Consider the following 25,972-nt stretch of genomic DNA (forward strand, 5'->3'; position numbering starts at 1 on the left):
GGCAGCCTATGCGCTTTGGGACGCTAAACTCTACTATTCACAAATGAAGCCTGTTTCACATGCAAGTGAAAATGCGAGCGAATCCTGCCGCCGCGGCGATCAGCGGCGAGGTTCCAACAAGTTGGCAATTTTCGACGCGATGCGCTGCTCAATCACTTGCATGTGAACCAGCCTTACGATGGTATCACATGGTGTGTCAGGGATGAAGCAGGTCCTGGTACCCATTAATTAATTGCACATGGTGCACAGTGAAAATCGAATATGTTCAGTTAGCAGAAACAAAATGAAAACGAAAAAACAAAATGAAAAAAAATACTTCATTACCATTCAGCCAATGGTTACTCGAGTATGATTGAACGAAGGGCATGCTTGCTTTTATTTTCGAAGTAATCCTCTTCCAAACGTACACATGGCTCCTTTAGTAGCAACAAACTACAGTGGTCCAGCATTAATTTCACTTGATTACAACTTCAGGCTTGCTCATGTATTGCCACATCAGGTGCAATAAAAAGGCTCCCTTAATTAAAAAACATTTTCAGTCTCCTTTGGGTTCGAATTATTAAGAGCCGAGTGAACAGGTGTATAGTATTGCCTTTCAAATATGCACTGCACTTAATGACACAAAACGCCATATAAATGTTATGCGAAGCTCACTGAAAAACATCACAGATGATGACCAGGACAGGTACATTCCTCTTCCAAAGCTTACATTTTCGACGGTTCCCGACCAACTATTCAGATTCATCCAGCCTTCCTGTACTGTACGTGGAGCACCTGTGGTGCCATTTGGCATAGCGATACCAGCAGCGACTTTGCCAGTGTAAGAGGTGTCACGATATATGCAAGTGGACGATCTCCACCTGCACCTGACCAGATGAGCACCAAGGGTGTGCAGAACAACTATCGCTGTAGCTTGTTCACATTGAGCTAAAGCGATAATCTTCATAGCTACGTAGACAGGGACAAATTACTCACCGTTTGAGTTCCCAGCATTGTAAAGTTTGCACAATGGAATGAGGAAGACATGCCAGGTAATGCTGCAATCAGTTTTATTCTTGTTCTCAAAGCTGACAGCTTGTAAAGCCTTATACACTGGGAGCACAGTTTGCAAGTTGCAACTTGACTGTAACTGCTGTGGTAAAACAGAAATGAGGCAACAAACCAATTGCGCTATAAAATTTGTTTTTGTCACTGCACAGGAACAATAATATTGACAACGTGTTTACACCGGGTAATTCTGTTCCTCGCACAATAATCAAGGTCCTTCATTTTCAAGCAAACTCAATACATTCTTCAATGTGGTCACAGTGCTTTCTGAATATCCCATGACCATCAACACACTTACAGGACGACTTTCAACATTATCAGCTGAAAGTGAAGGTCCACACCAGTTGCTGTCCATCCTAAACGATGCCTTTACACAGTGCAACACAACAAATGCTCACAAAAGCTGTAGTACTGGTTCACTTCTCCAAAATAAGGCACATTCTTCTAAAGGCTTTTTATAAAACCTCATGGTCTGACATGGAGCATTAGAAGCCAGATTACTAGATGCAAAAAGAAATTCTTGGCAAATGCTGAAACCATTATGCAAAAAGAGTGACCTGACTTGCTTTCTGGTGACTTTCTCAGCGTAAATAAAGTATCTTAACCAAGCTTGAGAACAACTAAGTCTTTATCTCTAAGTAGTTTCCAAGAAACACCTTTATGATTCTGGACAATATATGGAAAAGCCTGGTATCATTGCAAATAAAAGCATGTAGTTTTGTTCTGTAAAAACAAAGGACCCTGATAATAACACCATTCAACCATTACAGACTTGCAAACTGGCTGTGCTTACTATAAATTACATTAAATGTTCATTAGGTAGCTTGGAGTTACGCAGCCCATGAGTTTCACTCAAATATGGGTACGAATTGGAGGATGACAGCTTCGTATGGATCCAAGGGGAGCTCGCCAAGCTTAAGCTTGGACTGCACCACTTTGGTAGACTGGATGCTTTTCACTTCTACGTGCCCGGACTCTGGCACATGACTGCTGGCTTCAGCAAGGTTCACAGTCACCTGCAGAGGAGCAGGAACAGCATATAAGAAGCACTGCCACCACAATCGTGTCCCAAAGGCAGCTCTAGTCAAAGGGGGTGAAACATAACGGGGATGAAAATAATGATGAAACGTAATGGTGAAAAATGATCAAATGTGAAAAGGACTAAAAAAAAAAAACAAGAATCCAAAAAGGGGAACCAGCTGCCATTATTTTTGAGTTGGGTTTCATGGTGCATAAGCAACTAAGGCTATCGTGCACCAAAGACAAGGTTAAGGGGAGACGCTGGTCTTAAAACTTTTTGTAGTAAAGAAATCACATTTTTTTTTGTTTTTTAGAAAGTCTCAACTTAACCTTTGCTTCAAGAATTCAAAAACACAGGAAGGGTCAATAGGTGCATTTTCTTCAAGGAACAAGTTAGGATGGAAAGAGGCGTAATTGTCACAAAATTGCAAAAGATGCTTTTTATTTCTATGTTCTGCGCATGACAATAAACTGTAGTTTACAGTGGCCGCTTCTCATCACGCTTCGTGGGTAGGTTTCTCTTGTTTAGTGAAAACAGTGCTGTGTGTTAAGTGTGTGCAGCCAATGCAAAGACAACATAGAATCACTTTCACGAAATTTTCTTGGCGTGTGCATGATTTCCATACTCCTAGGATGGGTTTCACTAAGTTGAGTTTGTTGCTTGCTTCACATTCCCATTTAGTCTGTCCCTGCTGTTTCAGCCTCTGGCGTTATATGTTTCGTGCAGTCGTTATAAGACATATTCACGTTTGAAGGCAACAACCCGCATGGCTCACAAATGACGTCAGAAACAGTACCAGCAAAACCCTATCTCACAAATTAAGTGGCTAACCGGGGCCTGAAAGCAACGACCACATTCATGACATATCTGATATGACCAAAAGTACAGGTCCACATTTTCTCATTCAGCGAGTACCATGCAAGCATTAAAGCGTGGTCGGTTTGTGATGCAACAAATCCAGGGTTTCCTGCAGAAATCACGTCAATTGAGGGCACGAAATGGGCAATTTTAAAATTCGTATGTGCTGAGTGAAAATACCACATGGCATTGCAACCTAGCGTAAAAGACCCAGACATTGTGAAGAACCAACGGTTTCATTAAAACGCATGAAAAAGCATGTTGTTGGCGTCAGTTTTATCCATGCTCTGTAGTGCAAATTTTTGTAGTCCATAAAGTGAAGTGTGCTAAGCCATGCGACGGGCCCATGTACTGTGCGATGTCAGTGCACGTTAAAGAACTCCAGGTGGTCAAAATTTTCGGAGTCCTTCCCTACGGCATCCCTCAAAGCCTTAGTTGCTTTGGGACATTAAATCCGAATAAACCATAAATCACAATAAAACCAATACACTTACGTCTCCCCCATACCTGTAGTCATTATCAACGCAGCTACTTCTACTGCAATACAAAATCCTCTCTCCCCGATTCCCAACCATTCCTGTCCTGCTTCCTACCACTATGCTTACCCACTCTGTTACCCCTGAGGGACCATCTTCCCTTAGCATTACAAGCCCTGCCCGAATCCGTCACCTTTTCTAGGTTCCAGCGAGGGCATCTTTACATTGCATTAGTTCCCTCACCCACTCTGCTCAATGCCCTCTCTCACTCAACACCACCCTCATCCAAATGTGCACAAGCGATAGAGAGGAGAGGGGTGCCGTACCTGCTGTCCATCCCCATTGACCACAGCCATGTAGCCTGGGGTGCCCTTCCGCACCCGCAGCATGACGAACACAGTGCTGTTACTCAGCACAGACGTTACGGTGGTGCCCAGCCGAACGGCCAGCTTGTCTCTCAGCGCAATTGAGTGGCGCACAACTTCCAAATGCGAGCTGTTGCCCGTCTGCGCCTGTAAAAAAAAAAAAAACAGTAGGACAGATAATTTGCAACAACCAAACAAGCAATTAACGGTTCCTCTGAAAATACACACAGGGCAAGGTACTGTTGGAATCTCAAGACAAAGAAATTAGTCTAAATTTAACTATAATTGACTCATTTCTGAAAGAAAGGACAACCTAATCATAATTCTGAATGTTGACAAGCTTCCTTACATGAAGAATTAAACTGTACACAATTGGTGGAATCAAACAAAATGTATCCTTGGTCTCTAAAATACTGAATTGAACTAAATTTCCTTCCATTTTTAGGGAAAAACTAATCCCTTCCATTTTAAGCTGACACAAAAGTTGTAAGGCACTCTGCTTTTAACGTGGTGTGTGCGAGTATTCGAAATTTCAAACACGGACCAAATATGTTTGTTATATAGTCCATATTCAATTTGAGAAATTGATATTCAATTTTCCGAATGTTAGAAAATTTCCAATCATTTGGCAGAATTGAAAAACACAATGACTTTCATAAATCCAACCCTAGTAGTAGCAGTAAGTGGTTTCTTAAAATGATAATAAAAAGGATGGAAAACATTATTGCTAGCCCCGGCATCTGCCATCAATACTGAAGCACCTGAGCTGGGGCAGCAGGCACAATGGCAAGAATAAAGGATAGCAGGCAGAATGAAGAAATGAAATGAAAGAGGTGAGGGGGCATGAAAAGAGGATGGGGGGAGAGGTAATATACACAAACTATTTACACAATAATAAATATGTACAGGTTGTGCGCGTGATTAGTTCATGATGAAGCACCAACCCTGGCAAAAACGCAATATCAGGGCAAATTATCCGAAGATCGATTTTTAAGTGTTAGGAAAACAGTGCAAAGGCATCCTGTTTGCTTTGTTCTCCGTCGTTTACTGTGTAGACCCTTCACATTCGGACGCTGCTAGGCTTGGACTTCATGCGAAATTTCGCAGGTGAGCTTTCCCATGTGTCACACATGATGAGAATAAGATGGCCGACCACTCAGTACCGACAACTACAACGCGAAAGCGCTCACTTTTTTGTTTGATCCTTCTTAACGGTAACATACCATATTTACACGATTGTAAGTCAACGTATTTTTTAAAATTGGAAAATCCGAAGTGGGGGGAGGGGGGGTCGACTTAAAATCGAAACCAAAGCATCGCAACATAAATAAAGGCGAGACAAATGAGGTACATGCTACAGCGTGGCTAAATTTTTGCTGTGTGGCTCCGCTGTATCGCTCGTGGTGCTGGCCTTGAGCAGCTGCTATTCAATGCACAGAATCGGCATCCCCATCCAGCGCGCGGCGGCCGATGGCAGCTGTCGATAAGCAGCAAACCAGCACCAGCCCACTCCCCACATGTGGGCACAGATTGCATCTGCTGATAAGTGGCAGCGGCCGGATAACACATTCGCATTCTACTCTCAATAGGTGTCGTCCAAGATTTTTTTTTTTCTTAATTTCAACCACACACTCGGAGCTCAAAGAAGCGTCAATGATTGATGGAAGGGCCGCTGTTCCAATTGCAGCAGCACCCCACTCGGAACTGCAGCGGCGCCGGGGAGTGTGCAGCAGACGGAAGAGCCGACACTGCTCACGCGTAGTTTCTCTTTGGCCCTGACGCATTTGACTACTGCTGGCCGTATTTCACAAGTATTTAATGTAGTGCTTCGTCATTTGTGCTCCGGGGCCAGTAAGCGACCGGCACTCATTCACAGCTACATTAAAGGTAGCTGTCATTTTTATGTCCAAGAAACGAACAACTGCGCACCGGGCCGCAAGTTCGACATTCGCAAGGGTAATACAGGTGTGGTAGCTGCAGCGAGGCAAAATTTTCAGCTGTTCCACGCGATGTCGTGATGTGGTTGTTTGCGAAGTGCGGGATTTCACTGCACGACGATGTTAGAACGTCGAGCTGTGGGACCGCAGCAGCGATCACGACGGCAGCGCTAGTGAGGACGATGGCGCAAGTGTGGGCGAGTAGTCCAGCGACTAATACATTTTCGTTTTAGAATGTGCCCACGGGCGCATCCTTGCGCGGCAGCCGATAGCGGCTGATGATAAGCGGAGGCCGCAGGATAGTGCTATCACGTTCTTTTTTTTTTTCAGAAATGTGATGTGTGTGTGTGGGGGGGGGGGGGGGGGGGGGGGTTGACTTACGTTTGAGTCGACTTACAAGCGTGTAGATACGGTAGTTAACACCCAAATCCATCGCACTCAACCTGCATCACAACCCTCCTGGAGTGATATGTGGGAAAGCCCACTTGCAGAATTTTGGATGGGGCTCCCAAAAGGCGACCGAGTTGAGGTATCATTGGCATTTAAAATTCATTCAAAATTATGTTTAATGCATGATGCGTTGTAACCTGCACACCTCTCATGTATGCGTAATGGCAGGCGTGAAGACTTTCAGAAGGGTGCTGCTGTCGACTAAAAAAATAACCTGGCAACATATTTGCCATGCCATGTTATCTGCAGCTGCAAGTCATGTATCAATTCACAGATCCCATTTCGTTACCCATTTTGCATGACTACAGTACAGGTTGCAAACTTATGTTTATAGTGCTTAGCCAGTTTAGTTTCTTTTTATTTTAGTTGCGGAGACCATACATTATTTCTAAAAAGTGAGGTTAACAATGTTTGCCTATTTATCTCTTTCTGAAAATTTGTTCATACTGAACAGACCTTAGATATTCAAACAGATTTCTATATTCGTATTCTATTCATATCCTAAAGTTTCAGTATTTGCACACTCCCATTATAAGCAAACAAGCAAAAAAATGCATGGCCATTTATGGAAGGCGAAATAGGTCTGCAGTTTCACTTTACTACACCCAGTTAAATATTTTTACTATATGGGAGTTTATATATTAGGGTTCTACTGCATCAGAAAAAAAGCCTCTCGAGTCTTATGGAAACAGCACAACCAAAGTTGTAGTACAAGCCAAACAGCTGGCCACCATTATTTTTGCTGGCGGCAAAACATTTGCAGCTAAGAGAGACCTACCTCAACAGTGACGCCTGGAGCGGTTCCAAGAGCCCCTTCAATCCATGGCATTTGGCAAGGCTTTTCCTGTGGACGAGAAGATAAGATCGGAAACAAGTGAGGGTGACATATTGCACCACCCTGCACTATGAGAAAAGGAGAAACCCAGCCCTGCGTTCAAGCTACAACAAAACATTGCTTATCTCTGCGAACCTCGAAGCATAGGCCTTAAAGCAGAAAGACCCTTGGCTGCACTCTAAGAAAAGAACTTTGGGCAGAATGAAGCACTGACCTCTTACTCTTAGACTGGACCGGACGAAAGACTAAACTTTACCAATGTTAAACAAACACCGCCAGACCGTGTGTACTTTATGCCCGGCTTAAAACAATTGTATAGAAAAATGCACAAGGATAATACAGTCGAAGCCCGCTACAACGAATGTCGCTTCAACGAAATATTTCCAATTCCCTGTCTGCTCGCCATAGAAAGTAATGGAACAAATCTCTCATCACAACGAACCATTTTTGAGGCGCGTTTCTGTTTCAACAAAATTTTTGCAGTGCGAAGCTGGGTTTAAAAATCTATCTTGCAATAAAACAAGCATATCGCCGCCCATCTGTGTACTTCCGTAGGTCCACACTGCTTTGTTTCACTAAACTTTCGCTGGAAACAATTGATCCACTCATTCAAACGCACATGAAAACCGCCATTGCTTGGTGGTGATGACAATCGGGCTGGCTGCCTTGCGACAAGGCGCGGGTGCAAGCTCCCGTTTTCTTCCAAGCCAGAGCCGTACCAATCCGTTGCCAAAGGACGCAGCAGCCTGGCAACAGCAGCAGTGTGCTTGCCCTAATTTTTTTTTTTCACTCGTGCTTGTGCGCTGCAATCGACACAAGCATGGCGACTTTGTCTAGGAAGTGGAAGTTCCTTTCTTCTGAGAAGCTGAGTGATGAAGCCATAATTGAGGGCGTTCGCCACAGCGACGCACCATCGGATGATGACAGCGACGCAGAGGATTTAGCACCACTATCTGCACTAAAAGTGATGGAAGCATTTGATGTGCTCCGCAGATTTATTGGTGCTCACGATGATGACGTCCCGATGCAACTGCTCATCGAGTGCGAAAGTCGCGCTGCGGCACTCGTGGCAACAAAAGAAGCAGGAGAAGCTGACCAAATTCTTTGGAAATAAATGATGTTATGGGACTATGTTGTCCAACCTGAGAGTGTTTTTGGGCTGATTTTGCCCCCCCCCCCCCCCCTCCGTCAGTTTCGTGGTAGTGTGGTTCAACTGTAACAAATAAATGTGCTTTGAGGATTTTGATACCCCATGATGCAACAAGCATGCAACACAACCAGTTTCAGTGCTTCATGCCTAAAAGCGAAGTGACCTCAAGGAATTCGTATCTAGACCAGAGCCAAAGCTGCAGCTGCCACTGCAGAGCTGGATATGCCTTTTCTCCTGTGCACATCTTCAGCCCCTAGAGCTAAGCCACTACTAGGTACATCTCAACACTGAGTAGCTTTAGTGTTGGCCTGCTCTTTCTAGCAAGTGCAATGTACACTGTTCATGTGTGACACTTCACACAGTGGTCATTTGAGGTACCGATGTGTTTATTACTCACTTCACACATGGCTCCCAGCTCGTCCCCATAGTAGAAGACGGGGGTTCCCTCCGCCAGGGCGGCCACCATGTGCAAGCCATCCAAGAGCACGCCGGCACGTGTCACCAAGGGGGGGTAGAGGGCGCTGCCCAGCTGCATGTGATGCAACGCCATGGAAAGAGTTTTTGGTGAAGGCACAATTGTGGCAATAACAAACTGCCTATGCACTGCTATAAATGGAGAACTCCATGCTGGAGACAGCAGTACTATGACACTGTGCGGTCTGTAGCTAATACGACTGAGCATTGCAACTGCCGACAACCTCGGTACAGGTAAGGCATGCTGTTAGTGCATTAATCAGTGCTGTTCTAAATGTTCTGGTAGGCTTTTAACCACTTTTCTGCCAGTACACATGCTCTTGAGGTCGGTCTCACTGTAGTTTGAGCTTTGGAGCAGAAACGACAGCATTACAGCACAGAACAGTCCTCCACAAATGTAACCATATAAAATTCAATTAAGATTTCTGCCTAATTAAAAATGGAATGACACTATGAACATGCCAATTTTTAAAACCCAAAATATAAGACATACCTTAATTGACACCAGCAATATTTATCACTGTACGCATAAAATTTTATGACATATCATGTGAAAATAGCGAAAACATTTCAACTGCCACATCTATACTTAAAAAATAGAGCAAGATGCAACTTCCCACTGTCACGCATATATTTCTAGTGCCACAAGTACTTTTAAACGGATGCTTGTACGGTTTGGCACGCATGTAACTTGAGAACAAAAATCTCACCACAAATGACGGCCACATTCCCTCTGGAGTTGCATCCAGGGTTCCTTGCACAAACAGGCGGAGGCTTGCGGCATTCGACTCTTTGGGTTGGAGCTCGAACGGCTTGCTCAGCACCAGATCCGCTGCGGGCTCTTCAGTCGTACCATAGAGGGGGGCGGCTTCGGACACCGTCCTCTTCTCGACTTGGATTCCGAGTACCCTGAGCACAACGGAAAGAGCCAACTTTTTCACAAGCAACAGCACAGATCAAAGCTTTCATAGAAAAAAAAAAAAAAAGAGGGAGAGGCGATGGAAAATCTCTGCCTAGAAAAGCTGAACAGTTTGCGACTGACGGGAAAAAAAGAGCAAATAAAACACAGGGAGGGTGTTCTACGGATGCTAATGAGTAATAATCTAGTCAACCTCACGAGCTTCCCCAAATAACATTCGGCTAACACTGTTGCCCCTTCATGTTGTTGATCAATTCGGCACCACTCTACCATCAGCTAGCCAACCTGGTTAGCTTCGTTGGTAGAGTTGGCCAGCACAGGTGATGGCCTTGAGTTTGATCCCCAGACCCAGGACAAAATTTTTCTTAAACTACGAAGTTTCTGTGAAAGTTGTTAGCTTTCCTTTGTGGCTGTATGGCTGTGCTTCAGTGTATGCTAATGAGTAATTACTCCCTTATTTACGATTCATTAATGTGACCAATGCATTACCTGACCAGTTCACATAGATTATGTGACTGATGTCATTATGTCATGTGACCTTGCCATGTGATGATGTCATAATGCAGACTACAACCACGAGACTTCGGGTGGATCTGCTTATAATAGCCGACACTGAAAACATAACAGCCTTACTGCTGCAATGTGATCAGTAAAGCAAAACATTTTAATCACCACTATATGGAGTGCTGAACAAATGCCCCTTCCAGTGACCTCCAACCACTCTTGCCCTGCGTCACTCAGCCTGAAGTTTTCTTAAAACTCACCAAGTTTCCTGGCATCATCTCCCACTATGCTTCTATTTTGTATGGCAAAATTTGGGGTTTACCGTCCCAGAGCGATGCATAAGCTGTGAGGGTTACTGTAGTGGAGGGCTTTGGATTAATTTAGACCATCTGGGGTTCTTTAACCAATGACGAAATCACTTTGCACACGAGCATTTTTGAATCTCACCTCCATCAAAATAAAGCTGCCGTGCTCAAACCCGCAACCTTAGGATCAGCAGCCGAACGACAAAGCTACTCGTCTACCGCAGTGGGTTCCTTTTTGTTTAGGTATTCACTATGCTGCACTAACTGGGCATTGGGCACTAGTCACCTGTTCGACTCATTCCACGTCTTGCACAAGTCCATTTCCTCGTATTCACTCAACCAGGCTATTTTCAACTCGCATTCACCCCAATGACTGCTGCTTTCTTTTGTCTTTCTATGTTATGCATTTCACGCTTCATTCAATTCCTTGCTTCACTGTCCTCAGCAATTCTTCCTCCCATCTTGAAACCAAAGAGATTTCCGGGCCTAACTTGTTGAGTATACAGTAGCAGTTGGAAAAACATGCTCACCAGCAGTAGGAAGGCAGAAAAAACAAACTGTTCAAAAGCCCAGACCCATCACTGTACAGCAATGGGCTGCCTTTTTATTTCAGGGATGCTCGCAAAACAAGAGGCAGGTGAGGAAATGTGGTAGCCAAACACTGCCATCGCCACCACTGTCGCCATAGGGTGAAAAGTGGTGCCTCTCCGCACCTGTATTTTAATAGTACTCAGGTACCTGCACCGAACCTCATACACTAACGCGCTAAAAACACTTTCTCTATTAGGGCAAAAAAGGTGCCCTGGAATGAAAATATAATCGGCAGCGGAGGTGGAAACTGATGCATTCATCCTGGTAGCCAAGGAAATAGGCAGAAAACTGTGTGTGACCAAAGTTAAACTCAGGAAAAGCCAGCAGCTCTCTCACCTGTGTGCAGTCTCATAGGTGCTGGAGTAGTTTCCAAGGACCTCACGCCACTCCTTAAGCACGGTAAGCACATCCTCTTCTGTAGCCAATGTAGACTTTGCAATCTGAGAAAAAGAAAAAAAAACAAGCACCTTTGATCCACTTCCTTCCATTTCTTTCCAGCACAATTTCCATCAGAATGCCCTTGTGCCCAGAAATATATCAGCACTAAAAGACCTGTCATAAAAAAAGGTTAATCAGAAAGTCTTGAAACAGAGCCTTGTGACAAGAGACTACAAGAGATTATTACAAAGAAAACTTCAAATGAAATCCAATACCAATACAGTTGAATCCCGGCACAACGAATGCCGCTTCAACGAAATTTTCGCCACAACAAAGTATTTTTCATTCCCCGCGAAATCCCCATAGGAGTGAACGTATTAAAATTCCCTCGAAAACGAATTACTTTGTGAGCACGCATTCGCTTCTACGAATTTTTCGCGAGCCTTCACCAGTCACTGAGCCGCCTTTCTTCAAAAGTTGGGTGCTGTACAAGATTATTCCCTGCTAAAACAGTGGCTTGGAGCAGCTAAATAATGCACGGAATTTATGTTTATTACATTTTCGTGTATTCTTCATTAAAAAATTTGGCTGGGAGTCGTTTATTCGTCATAGGGAAGCAGCGAGGGGACTTGTTCGCAGGTGCTGAATGCCTTCGACGTTATTAGAAAATTCCTCGGCACACACGATGACGACGTTGCAATGTCGCTGTTAACAGAGTGCGAGAGTCGCGTGACGCCGCTGCTGGCAGTGAAACGCAAGCAGGCTAAGCTCACAGATTTCTGGCAATAAAACTATGTTTTGCTGGAGTTATTGCCTCGCATTTTTGGTTAATTTCTCGACAACGAAATTTCTCGCGCATCCCATCGATTTCGTTGTAGCGGGGTTCAACTGTATACCATTCCTTGAAACTGGAGACAGAATAACACAGAGCTTTCTCAAAAACCCGAGAAAATCTGGTTCATCTACTTTAAAGAGCAATGTACACACGTGAACTAAGTGAAAGCACAATCAGCTGGGCAGGATTTAAATAAGCAATAAGTAAAAAGCCACTGCAACAACGAAGATCCCATAGCTGAGAAACAGCACATGCCTGTAATGCTTGTAGAAAGTTTGATTATGCCCTGATGTAAGCATGAAGGAGTGAGTGCCCACAGCACTCTAAAACAAGCAGTACACTTGCACTCAAAGGTTTAAGGAACGCAATACTTGTGAAAAAAATTAACTTTTATTACCATCATGACATGCAGCCTGGAATATAAGCAGCTTAATTTTAAATATGCAAATTGCTCAATACACTATTAAAATATAAATAGGGGTGTGCGAATATTCGAAATTTCGAATACAGACCGAATATGTTTGATATCCGATCAGTATTCGTATTCGAGAAATTGATATTTGAGGATTCTGAATATTCGAAAATGCCTGAACACTCGCCAGCGATCGTATACTGCGCATACTTTCATAAATTCTACCCTGGCAAAACCACAATATCAGGACAAATTAGCCGATGGTCGAGTAAAAATTCCGGGAAAACAGTACAGAGGTCTTATTGCCTTCCTTCTCTATCGTTTATCACGCGGACCGATCGCATTCCGGCGCCGCTAGGCTTGACCTCGTACGAAAATTCCGCAAGTGGGCTTTCCCACATAACACAAGTGCTGCGAAAAAGATTTCCGACAGCCAGCTTCGAACAATCGCAACACGAAATTGCACTTTTTTTAATCCTTCTGTAATGCCTTACACATTTAATACTCACATACGAAAAATGCATCCTGTCGCCTTCATAACTCTCCGAGCGTGACCGCCACCCAGTTTTGTAAACTGCGCTATGCGGGAAAGCCTACTTGCAGAATTTCGTGGGAGCCTCCTGAAGGGGTGCGTCGAGTTGTCACAATAGGGCAAGCGATCCTGTAAAAATCCTGCCTATTGCACGGTTCATTGTAACCCGTGCACCTCTTTAGTGGGCGTAACTGCAGGCGTGACAATGATCGGAAGGCCCCTGTCGCTAGGTCAAAAATAGCCCGGCCGCGTAGTTTCGGTTTCTGAGCTTCGCTGTTGCCCCGCGGCAACTGCAACTGTCGGCCCGCGCGTTCGCCGGTAGTCTAATCCCAGCTTCGCGCGGCTTTCGGACGCCGACTGGTGCATCGCAGGTGATTTCCTTTTCCTTTTTAGAAAAGGTCTCGCCGTTCCGACGCCAGTGTGTGTTCCCCGGCCCCTTGCTTGCATTTGTGTTCTTCTTCCAGCACTCCAAAACGGGCGGCGCTCATCACGGGCTTACAGGTGTTAGCGCAATGGAGCCACCTAATAAGGCCTTACTTCAAGTTCGCATTTTTGGCAGTTTTTTTTTTTAAAGTGTGCACGGGGAATTTTATAAACCAAGGCCTTCGGATAAACCGGTAATTTCTTCCGGTCCCTTGAACTTCAAATGAATGAGGTTTTACTAGTCGTCATGTTTTTTTTTTGTTGCCATTCTTGTCATTTTATGGATTTTATTTTGCATGACCTCATTACACTTTGGATACTGTTATGCTGCCTAATCAAGTAGTATCCATTTCTGTACGCATCATGTTTTTCTATATGGTACTGAGTCAGTCTAGATTTGTTTATTTTAGTTGCAAAGACAATACACTATTTTGAAAAAAAAAAATAAGGGCAACAATACTTGCTTGTTTATCATTTTCTGAATTTTTTTTTGTACTGAACAGATATTCGATACTCGATTCGGTATTCGAAGCCATTTTTTCTTCATATTCGTATTCGAAAATTTCAATATTCGCACACCCCTGAATATAAGCAATGCATCTTCAATGCAAAAAATATATCTCCCCACCAAATTCGTTCTCTATACAGTTGCGATGGTGGGTACACATATAGTTCCATAACACCACACAGCATCCTTGTGGAGCCAGCATGGGGGGCGGGGGTGGGGTCATTAAAAGAAGAGACAAATATTGGAAGGTTTTGAAACACAAACTCTGACTCCAATAAACACGAAGTGAATGAAACACGAGTTTGCAGAACATACTAAGTGGCAAATGCAATTTGCGGGAAGCACTACTTGATGAATTAATAACTTGTCAATGATGCCCCAAATCCAAGCTGCGCTCACTCCCAGATTGGCACTAAACTTGCTAGTCTCAGAAATGTTCAGTGTTTTCTGCGTACCCAAACAATTTGGCAACTGCCTTAAACTGAATTTGCCGATACCATCAAATAAATAAGTAAATAAATAAATAAACAAAGGGAGTAATAACCTAAGAACCAGTTTCAAAGCAGTTTTAGTTATGACAACACCGAAAAATCAGACGAAAAAACACGGTGCGCAACTTACCACCGGGGTGTGGTCCAGGTAAGTGTTGGTAATGATGAAGCCACTGACACCTCGCTCAAGCCAGAAACGTAGCACAGCCTGGTAGAAAAAAATGCAAAAAAAAAATCAGTTACGCACAATGCTTCCAAAATGTCCACTGTTGCCACTGGGCACAGTGCTGAGAATAAATTACGTAAATTGGACCCCACTGGCAAGGTCAAGTTGCAATCCCAAAAACAAAAGAACGGCAAAAGCTGCATCTATAAATGAAGCACGGTGAGCCCATTTTTGAATGAATAAAGAAGAAGAAGAAAAAAAAAAAGAAACCAAGTCACAAACATTTCTGCAAAGCAAGTAAAGGTTCAAGTTCCTGTATTAACTTACTAGACATATAAAAGAAATATTGAACTGTATAAGTTGGTGGAGGCAACTTTTGGTGACTTGCTATTACTGTCGAACCCCACTACGATGAACGTCACTTCAACGAAATATTTCTAATTCCCCGTCAGCTCGCCATAGAAAGTAATGGAACAAATTTTTCATCACAACAAACCATTTTTGGGGCATGTTTCCACTTCAACAAAATTTTTGGTATGCGAATCTGGGTTTAAAAATCTATCTTGCAATAAAACAAGCATATCGCTGACCATCTGTGTACTCCCGTAGGTCCACACTGCTTTGTTTCACTAAACTTTCACTGGAACCAATTGATCCACTCATTCAAACGCACATGAAGACCGCCATTGCTCGGTGGTGATGACAATCGGGCTGGCTGCCTTGCGACACGGCGCGGGTGCAAGCTCCCGCTTTCTTCCAAGCCAGAGTCGCAACCAATCCGTTGCCAAAGGACGCAGCAGCCTGGCAACAGCAGCAGCGCTTCTGCCCTAGTAGTTTTTTTTTCACTCATGCTTATGCGCTGCACTCGACATGAGCATGGCAACTTTGTCTAGGAAGCGGAAGTTCCTTTCATCTGAGAAGCTGAGCGATGAAGCCATAATTGAGGGCGTTCGCCACAGCGACGCAGAGGATTTAGCACCACCATGTGCACTAAAAGTGATAGAAGCATTTGATGTGCTCCGTAGATTTATTGGTGCTCATGATGACGACATCGCGATGAAACTGTTCACCGAGTGCGAAAGTCATGCCACGGCACTCGTGGCAAAAAAAAAAAAAGGAAGCAGAAGAAGCTGACCAACTTCTTTGGAAATAAATGATGTTTTGGGACTATGTTGTCCAACCTGATAGTATTTTGGCGCTGTTTTCGCCTCAACGAAATTTTTCACGTGCCCCGTCAGTTTCATTGCAGCGAGGTTCAAGTGTAGCAACTGCTTTGTGCACCACTCACTGACATCAGTAGGAGATGGGGTGAAAGGTGCTATACCAAGACAGAGTGGTCACTCCCAATGATTTGATTCGATTCTAATGGGGCAAGCACAGCTTGGCCAAACAGCACTACGGAAAATGCGTTTTTAGTCTACTCAAGGTGAGTAGCAATAAGTGGTTTTATTAATATAATAATAAAAAGGAGGGAAAAGATTTTTGCTAGCCTGGGCATCTGCCTTCGATACCGAAGCACCTGAGTTTGGGGCAGCGGAAATAAAGGCTAGCAAGGCAGAATGGAGGAATGAAATGAAAGAGGTGAGGGGACAGGAAGAGAGGACAGGGGGGAGAGGTAATACACACAAACTAGGGTCGAAGACCCACTTTCTCCAAGCCCTTCACCCCAGTGAAGGTGAGCACTGGGCAGATGCTTAGTGGCCACTCGTGCTGCCACACTTACGGTGAACTGCTCCAGAGCCTGGGGACTTCTCCAGTTGACGTCGGCCACATCCAATTCTGACTGATGTAGGAAGTGCAAATTCCGCGTGGGATCAAAGGTCCATGCCGAGTTGCCAGACGACATCTGCATGGCATGAATTTTCAAAGTCTATTAGCATGAGGGCGCCTTCAATGCCTGTCAGAGAGCTGCTTGGACAACAAAACTGAGAAAAGCTCAAAGCACTCATGAGTTCTGTTGTGTCAGGCGCAAAAATGAGATCAGGCTGGGCCAGCCCTTTAAAGCCAAACAATAAAGTTAAGTATTTTCCACAACATATTCTACTCGAAAACTGGCATAAGATAAAAGGCTACATCCCGAGATTTATTGTGCCAAGAAATCTAGACTGCATTGCAAAATAAAAGAAACACAAGCAAAGCATAATTACTACCTTTCTGCAGTCTCAAACAGAGTGAAATTAATTGACTATCCCCCCAGAACGCAATCTAACTGATGACCTCTTTTTTTTTTTGTGGCCACTGTAACTGCTACGAGCGCCTTCAAAATGGCGCTAAACCTTCTGAATAAGTCTCCCCAGTTCTCTAGTAAGCATCGCTGAAGTTGCCAACCCTTCAATGACTGAATTGCGCTGCTCTTGTGTGCGTTTTTGACTAAATTTTTTATCATGAATTTCAGTTCCATTGAACTATTTTACATTTTTTTAACTGTTTGCTATAACAATTTTCGAGTGAATATCTAACTATGAAGTTTATTATACCTATTATAATCAACAACAGCACTTTTCAGAAACCTGACATTTTTTTTATTTTTAACATTCCTCATGCGTATTGTAACGGGAAATGTTATACAGCTAATCACTACTGATGTGACTTAGCTCGGATGCTTAAAGTTCAGCTCAAAATCTCCACTGCACATTAACAGCAAGCTCACAAGAACATATCAACACCGTTCCATCTGGCTTCTGTGGATACAGTAATAGCTCGTTAATTCGGAAATCCGGATATTTCTAACTGCCAGTGTGGTTTGAACAAATGCCCATGTAAGTCCATAACGTCGAAAGCTACGAGTGTCGCACTGCTCGATTTGAACGGGCTTGCAAAGGAAGGAAGTGACCACATACGACCAGCGCGGCAAGAGATTGTCAAAGTAGCCCCACTCAAACTTGAATTGTATGCTGCAGAGCCACCCGCATACTTCTAACGTGCACACGGCAGGCGTGATGAATAACACTCGGCCTATCTCTGTGAATAGCTCGGCCATTTAGTTTCGGTTTCAATTTTCTGAGCTTCACACCAGCCTGCGGTGATGGCAGCTATGGGCTGCGCATCAGCCAGTCAACCGAGCCCAGCTGAGAGTTTCCCTTGCTTCCAAACATGAGGTTCCTCCATTCCTTAAAATTGCGGCAAAATAGCGAGCTCATTATGTGCCATTTGCTATTTGTGTGGTGAAGCCTTTTCATACGCGACACAGCCACTTGTGAGGTGTTTCCACAGCTACAGCGTCGCACTGCGAAGGACGGCGGGGAGGCCCTTAGGCATTTTGGAAGAGTTCTGTTTCAACACTACCGACAGTGTGTGAACAATAAAGCATTGACGGAAATGTGGAAAACAGTCATTGTCATGCTATTCTGATATCCAAAAGCAGGTGATCATTGCCCAGTCTCTTACCACGGAAATTCACTGTGATGCAAGCGGTTCTTGTCAGTTTTTCTGGTATCATTTGAGAATTCGAACTTTCGGATAATTCAAACATTTTTTCCCAGCCCTTGAAGTTCGTATTGACGAGCTTTTACTGTAGTAAATAATATTTGCAATAACACAGAAATATCACCATGATAGTGAACGTATATTTTATCAGAATCACAAGGTCCTGCTAATAAAATTTTGTAGAGCTCAATTGTTGCTCGTTCAGATTCTTTCATGTCTTGAGTCCCTTCTTTTGAACGCATAAAGAGCTAATATTAAGTGCATGGACAAACATGTGGAATAGGCACTCTATCTTTGTCAAGATTGTGCACAATGTATCAAACAGCACACAGCATCAATACAGCCATACAAATTAAGCTTTACGATCAAATCAGCCAAACTCAAAACTCTACATTAACCTGACGATGCAGGTTATAGTCTCACAGATGACTGTCACTTACTTCAGGTGCTCCCAAATGGTGCGTAATAGTAGCTGCAAACATTTTGTGAGTACATCACAGGAAATGAGACCAGATGCCAACAAAACTAAAAAGAAAAGGAGGGAGGGAAGGGGGAGCTGGTTCGTGAGATGTAAAAATTTCAAACCAGAGTTGACTGGTTCAGACAGGTAACTGCTCCACTGTCCACACGCAAGTTAATATTTTTGGTTTCAATTTCATGGCTGTTTGAATCCTTACCTCCCCTAGTACATGCAGGTTTAAGTTCAAGGGTTAAGTACAAAACTCACCACTCCTTCTGGAGCTGATCCCTCCTGATCTCCCTCCCACACAAAAAGGTCCTGGAAGCCCTCCTTGCCTTCCTTGCTATTCACAAACCACTCGTGTTCCTGGCTGGTGAAGGCAGGGTTGATTTCCAGGACCACGTGAAGGTCTGCGGCAAAAAGGAGAGGTTCAAACCTGACAATTAGGGCAATGACAACGGCTCACCACAGTGCTCATCCAACAAACTATATGTTGAAATGAGGTGCATGACTCTTATTGTGTCTTTGGCTGAGATGCACTGCTTCTGCGCCGGTGCGCAGAAAGGGACATCAAACACAACATGAGTTGCACGTCCCTTTGAACCTCAGCCAGACGTGCGGCACATTCGCTGAGTGCCGTCTCTCTTTCTGCCCACTGTTCATCATAGCCTCCAAAACTCTCACAAATCTCAGAGGCCATCCTTACAAGCAGCCTATTCCTTACAAAAAAAAAATGTCTCGCAGCAATCGTGGAACACCCGAGAGAAACGGGCTTCCCTATCAACTGTCCATGGACAGCTCTCAGCAAAGCATGAAGCATTTTCTTAAGACTAAGAAGTTTAGTGACAAAAGCAGTACTTTCGATGCTGGTTTACCTTCAACCCAAAAGAAAAAAGAAAGAAGGTAGCGGCGGACACTGTAGCATCGGGTCTCTCACCGACGGATCCTTCGTCATATGTTGCTTGGACGCAGGGGCCGCATCATCGCTCACTCCTCAATTTCATTAGATCGGCCAACCTTTCCCGAGTCATTTAGCCATCCTTTTCTTTCAACCGTCATTACATTCCCCTTTTATGCCCCCAGGCTATGCAAGGTGACCCAAGAAGCCAAAGGAAGAGGTATCAAAGCTAAGACTGCTTATGCAATGAAAAACAAAAAAATGCATAACGCCTGTTTTATAAGAATACAGTCGCCAACTGATTTTTCGGATTCTGCAACAAGGAGGAACAAACAGCCAAGCCTATCTATGCCAGTCACCCTGACTGACTCCCTTTTTGTTTAAATAAAACTCCTCTTTACGTTTAAACCTAAGATACTACCTTTCATAGCGAAGAGCCGGTTGCTGGTGAAAGCATGCTCGTTCGCGCCTGCGTTAGGTTGAAAAAGCTAACTTTCAGTCAAAAGCACAATCTCCACAGTTGTGCTGGCGATTTTTTTAGTTAAAACATTAACTTTTGAACTCCATGGAGTCTCAAATATCGGCCGTGGATATGTACATGCTCCTACGAGATGTATGACACTTCCTCAGCACAGTCCGAAATATCGCGCAAGTCCACATTACTGGAGCCCGAAAAATTGGTCCGCTACAGCACGTGCAAGTTAAGATTCCACGCAATACTACATCAGCTCTTAGTGTCAGTTTATCTATGCACTGTACTGGCACCTTTACACAGGTCAACTTATGAGGCATTACTCTTCAAGGAAGTCCTCAAACAGGCATGATTCAATTAATGCATTGGACTTGAAACAACTGCACATGGCTTCATCCAAGCAGTAGCATCCAACCCAGAAACCAGAAATATAAAGCCCGGAGTTTCAAACAAGGAGCAAGAGGCCTGCAAACGCCCCAACTGTTTTCACAGAATCCCAAATGTCTGTGAACACCATTTGAAACGCACTGGAATAGACATGGCCCATACCTTCAGGCCCAAAGCTTCAGCAACTGAATGCAAAAGTGCACGTTACTAGAGTCTGCCATACACACCCAGTTCCTTGGTGGCATTGAAGAGAGCTTCCACATCGTTCATTGAGCCTAGGGCTGGATCAACGGCCATGTAGTCCTTTACGCCACCACTGCCAGTGGAGGGAAAGATGCTCCTCAACTGCAGAGTGCGCATCCCGAGATCCTTGATGTAGTCCAGCTTGGACAACAGGCCTGCAGGATAGCATAGGACCATGTCACTACGCTGCTACTATGCCAAGAGCTGAGTCTTGATGGTACAGATTTTAAAGCCACCTCAGTTATGTTAGTTAGAAAAGTGGCTGCCGCTGCAGTTTCTTTTTATGCGAGGAAGGAGTGTAGAGAGATGTGACCAGTCAGGGCAGCAAGCAAAACAAGCTTCAACCAACGTCACAGTTTCATGCAAACTGAAACAAGATAATACAGTCAAACGTCGTTATAACGAAACATTGGATATAACGAAGGAATGGCGATACCCCTTGGAAGCTTGGCCAACACGGGCTCTAACGAATAGATGGCTGTAACGAAGTAATTGCAGGGCCTCTTCAACTTCGTTACAACGAGGTTCAACTGTACTTAGAACGATCAATCATGGCACATAGACTTGTCCTACAGCCTTCGTTTGACAAAACAGTCTCATTATTACAAACTTCACATTAATAGGCTTTTATATATGTAATCCTAAGATCTTGTGGCAATGATATATACCAACATTGTAAAAAATATTTCGATAGTGGGCAGCCAAACCATGGTTACCAAAGTTACTGAGACCATGGCAGACTGGCAGCAAACCCATGCATTCATCACCTTTTCATGAGTCTCCCAGAGGACACAAGAGTAAATTAAGCAGACATTCTTATTCCACTCTGTCTGCTTGTCAACAAAACAATTATAGACAATGAAAGGTGGAGCGCAGCTCCTCTTGGTGGTTTTATGTGAAGCTGTGAAATTTTTCTCACGACCACATCAAAGAACTGCTCAGGCCGCAACATAGGCCACTCGCCTGCGAAATGGCTAGTGCCATCACTGTTGTCAGTATAGGAAGCCACATCCACATTGTAGACAGGCGAGCTCTGCCACCACGCCAGCTGTGGTGGCGGAGCGCACCGTGGCGTCAGCACAATGATGGCGATGGCACCGACCAGCATGGCCACCCAAAGCATCCAGAAGAACACGAACAGGCACATGCGCAGCCGCACCCAGAAGGGGTCGTTGGCGTACTTCATCAGCTCCTCCTTGCTCAGGCCCACAAACTGGCTCTGCACGAGGGCGCGGCAAGCATGGAGTTAATACGATGACTCTAAAGTGAAAGTGGTGGCCGCATTCTTAAGACACGCACTCTCCCCATTACTGCTAACTACGGTGACGACCATCACGATAATGCCTCCTGGTAGTCGACCATTGACATGCAGACCAAATTTGTGGCGTACTAATTTAGCATCATCGACCTTTCGAAGGCACGCTTTTCCAACCGGTACTGTGATTGCTGCTATTACTATGAAACAAACACATAGCATTCTTGCACTTTTTTAAAAAGTAAAAAAAAAGATTTCAACGCTTGTTCGAGCAGCGAGTTGTTAAATTAGTATATTTTTTGTTGGTGCAAAAATTTTCCTATAAAGACAAACTGAGCTACATGAATTTCTACGGTCAACAATGACACTACAGTGTTACCACCACAGGGATTAGCCCAACCCCTCTCCACACTTCACATGCAATCGGCAAGGATGTGAATGAGACAACAATACGAACAGTGAATTGCATGTGCACCGGTTCTACCTACAATAAACTTGCTATCTGTCAAGTTTGTCATCCTACACTAGGTTCTACGTTCAAAGGAGCTTAGAAAAGGAAAAATTTACAGCTTATTTTGTTTTAGAATGTACCATACGCAAATGCTAGCCACAGATAGGAATGCAGGATCTACTAATGTGCAGATTTTTTAGAGAGTGCTTTCAGCTTCTAAAACAGTCAAACCTGATACAGTAAGAAAGCAAAGTGACATCACAAGACAACAAAAGTCTTACAAGATGAATAAAATATACGCAATGTAAATGATCAAGGCACACAAAAATGCAGATTGTGGCTAAGAGAGCAACAATGAGTGAGACGTCCTGTGTCTAATACTGCATGTGCCACTGCCTTATCTCTGGGAAACTGAACTGGAATAAGTAAGAGAATCTGCAATGTAGAAACATCTGTAGCGTGTTCAGCAATTTCGAATTGTTAGCAATAACATTTACTTTAACCTAAGCAGAAACGAAGAAATGGAAGCTGAAGCTTATGTCGGTACCGCTTTCAAGCATTATTATAATATGCACACGGAGGGTGCTCAAGACAACAGCCTTGACCAACAATTTTACAAGCAGCTGCTGAATAGAGCTTGACTTCATGTGTCAACTCTCGTAACAATTTGCGAGTTTAAATTGCTCATGGGTGGTCGAGCAGAAAAACTAATTCTATGGTCATCAGAATTGTTTAAGCACGCCAGTGCCTGATACCATTACCACCGAGTGCCTGGTTGCACATATTCCACAGGCACATGCAGCCAAGTGAAACATTTTAGCTTATTGTTACTGTGCTGGAAACTGAATGCTCTGTGTGTAGTACATTGTTTTGCAATCTACAAACAGGCGCAGAACACAAAAGAGTTGCACATACAAAGCAAGAAGACAAGCAGGATGTCACTGAAAAGGTGAACAGAAGGCTGTCCATACCTCCACGCCTTGAATTTCAATCTTGGCGTCGCCATTACGGTCCTTCCCATCTGCCTTGCTGTTGGTGAAGGTGATCTTGGTGCCATCACCTGATGCCACCAGCTTGTCAGTGACTGCTTCCTCTCTCTCGAGGCCATCTTCGTTGACATGGGGTGCCTTGTAGTTCTCGTTCTCAACAGTCTCCATGGTGGCTGGCTAACTGTTTAGTGCTTAACTGAATAACGGGGGTGACGAAGAAAGACAAGCACAACGTAAGACACAAGAGCAGGGCACACTTTTTGTTCTATTCACTATAACCTATATTGACGACAAAATTATTTCTGCAAGTAACGATTGACCTTGAACTCATATACCGGTCATTAACAGCTAATATTCGCGTTATTATTTATTTCTGCAGTGTTGCCCTAATTAAAGCACTGTTCTGGTCATATATGTCGGTTTTAATTAACATATGCAGCATGATCCACACCCATTTCATACTTTTTAAAAATTCGGACTACCCAATTCAGCTTTAAAGCTGTAGACACTGGCCATTCAGTTGAACTGAGTTTCATAAACTATAATATTTAAAATGCAAGCAGCATATTCCTCCTTACTTTTGCCTTTTCTATGCCTCAGTGGTACCCTTGACGAGAGTTTTTTCTCTCTAGAAGCTCAGTAATGCAGCGAAGTAAAATAGAAAAAAAAAGACCTTGGATGAAGTTACAGCCCAGCTCTCGGGTTTCGAGCGCGGAACGCTCCCCGCTGTGGATCAGTGTAAAGGTACTCACACAGCTGCCGTTTCCTGTTTCACAATTCCAGTCTCACAATTCCAGTCTAGGGGCCTTCAAAGGCAGCGCGAACAGGATGAAACGAAACAAGTATGCTGCGGCACAATGAGGTCACGAGGTATCTCAACCAGATACCACGCCACGCAGACTTTCGCTAGCCTCGATATGGAAAAAAGTACTACTGATGTATGTCCATCGCAAAGAGCCCATCAAGTGCACCTTATTCTTTTGGTTTTTAACTCTAAATCTGCTGATCGCAGTATTGACCATGTTCGATCGACCAATCTTGCCGGCGCTCACCTACGAGTAAATAAATCGTTCCTTAAGTGTAAACCCAGGAATTAACGAAGCAGACACTCCCGGCTAACACTCGATCAGAAGCTCAAACGCGCAGCAGGTACCGATGTTCGGACACGAGTCCTAGCAGCTGGCACGAGCCCACTATTTCGACAGGTCGTACGGAACTACAGCTTACCACAGCTATTACTCAAGTTCCCGTGTCCCGCTCTGATTTAGCGCACTTACCAACGCGAGCGAAGCTTGGAATGTGATCTTGCTTTGTGTCCTCGGTTCAACCGGTGGCCGCCCTAACAAACCGGTCCGGTCCGAAGTCTACGGCCGGATAGCGGAGACAACCTACACCACTCCAACCTCACTACGGAGTCCGGACGGATACGGAGAGCCGAGTGGCCGAGTGCACACGCGGCGGCGCCTGACGCAATAGGCAATGCCTAGGTACCGATGTTCCCTAGGGGTTCACGTTGCAGCGAAGACTACTGCTAAGTACTACTGTGGCTACCGCACCGCCTTACTGCTAAGTACTACTGTGTCTGAAGCACTCGTCCTCTGTGATACAGCGGTAAAAGTGTGCACAACGTTTAATTTCTGTAAAGTACCTTCCCGAGCTGCCGAGGAGTCTTCACGTCTTCACTCGCCCACGCAGCGCAGCATTCCTCAAAACTAGGGAATAAGAGGGAAATGACCTCTGTGTGCTTGTGCTCTTGAGAGCACTTGGCTTTCGTTTACCGAGATACTGCGTCTTAGCACGGTTTCTAAAAGCAAGAAAAAGGCCATAGGCGTTAGAGCATCTTATCAAGGAAATGCGCCAGCGCTCGTTCATGGTGCGCGCCCCACCAAACGGGGCCCTTAAAATACAATCTTCCAGCTTTCTATCATTTCACATAACAATAGTAAACTAACACATTCAAGACTTCTAAGACGTGTTAATAAAAGAAATTGGATATTACTTTGCCATTACAAAATGCAATTCCAACAAAAACGATACTATTAGACGTTCTGAATTCCTAATATGTATGCACAAGTGTGGAAAACAGTTAGCCGAGCACGCTATTATCTTCCGACATTTTTCACGCATTGCCTATAACCGAGACTAGGAGCTGTGGTGTGTGTGCAAGCTGGTAGCGGACGCAAGTGAGCTTTATCATGAACAAATAATGTTTCTTCATGTTCGAGAGGGAAGGCGTAATTGAAATTAGACAGGAATAGTGTGCTCCGTGTACTTATGTCTGCACCTGTACATGCTTAATTGGTCTGCCATTATAATTAAAACTCGAAATGCTGCCAGTTTTGTTCAATTCGCTCATATGTGATTACTTGACGAGAGTAGTTTCGATAGCCTCTGAAAGAAAACTCTGACTCTGCTTATCATCTTGTTTCAGCCGAGTTCGGAGACTTAAACAGCTCAGCATTTCTTTTCATTTGCTACAGACCTCTGTATGTGCACACACTGATATAAACTACCCTAATTACCTATAGTTGGATGTAACTCGAGAACGAAGCGGCTTTCCCTCGTCAAAGGACCCTTTTCCAGCCAATGGTGTCGGCCGATTCTCATAAGCCTGCTAGCGTAACAATGCGGATAGTCCCCCCTCCATTGTCGTGCCGCCCCTGCATTGTTCTGCTAGCAGGTTCATGATAGTCGGCTGATGCCATTAGCTGGAA

At 44.2% G+C, this 25,972-nt stretch overlaps 1 protein-coding gene across 1 annotated transcript; it reads right to left on the reverse strand.

Annotated features, from left to right (window-relative positions):
• Nucleotides 1–1,032: 1,032 nt before the first annotated feature.
• Nucleotides 1,033–24,857, reverse strand: LOC144132950 (amino acid transporter heavy chain SLC3A1-like). Its single transcript, XM_077665703.1, has 13 exons — nt 24,536–24,857; nt 23,241–23,454; nt 21,527–21,782; nt 20,548–20,718; nt 18,831–18,973; nt 16,401–16,523; nt 14,642–14,719; nt 11,269–11,372; nt 9,324–9,522; nt 8,537–8,668; nt 6,933–6,998; nt 3,729–3,914; nt 1,033–2,063 (listed from the first exon to the last, which is right to left on the reverse strand). The coding sequence occupies exons 2-13, from the start codon at nt 23,424–23,426 to the stop codon at nt 1,896–1,898; spliced, it is 1,812 nt and encodes a 603-aa protein (XP_077521829.1). The 5' UTR covers nt 23,427–23,454; nt 24,536–24,857; the 3' UTR covers nt 1,033–1,895.
• Between the last annotated feature and the right edge of the window lie 1,115 nt (nt 24,858–25,972).

Source organism: Amblyomma americanum, chromosome 5 (assembly GCF_052857255.1).
Source record: "Amblyomma americanum isolate KBUSLIRL-KWMA chromosome 5, ASM5285725v1, whole genome shotgun sequence".
Taxonomy (NCBI): Eukaryota; Metazoa; Arthropoda; class Arachnida; order Ixodida; family Ixodidae; genus Amblyomma; species Amblyomma americanum.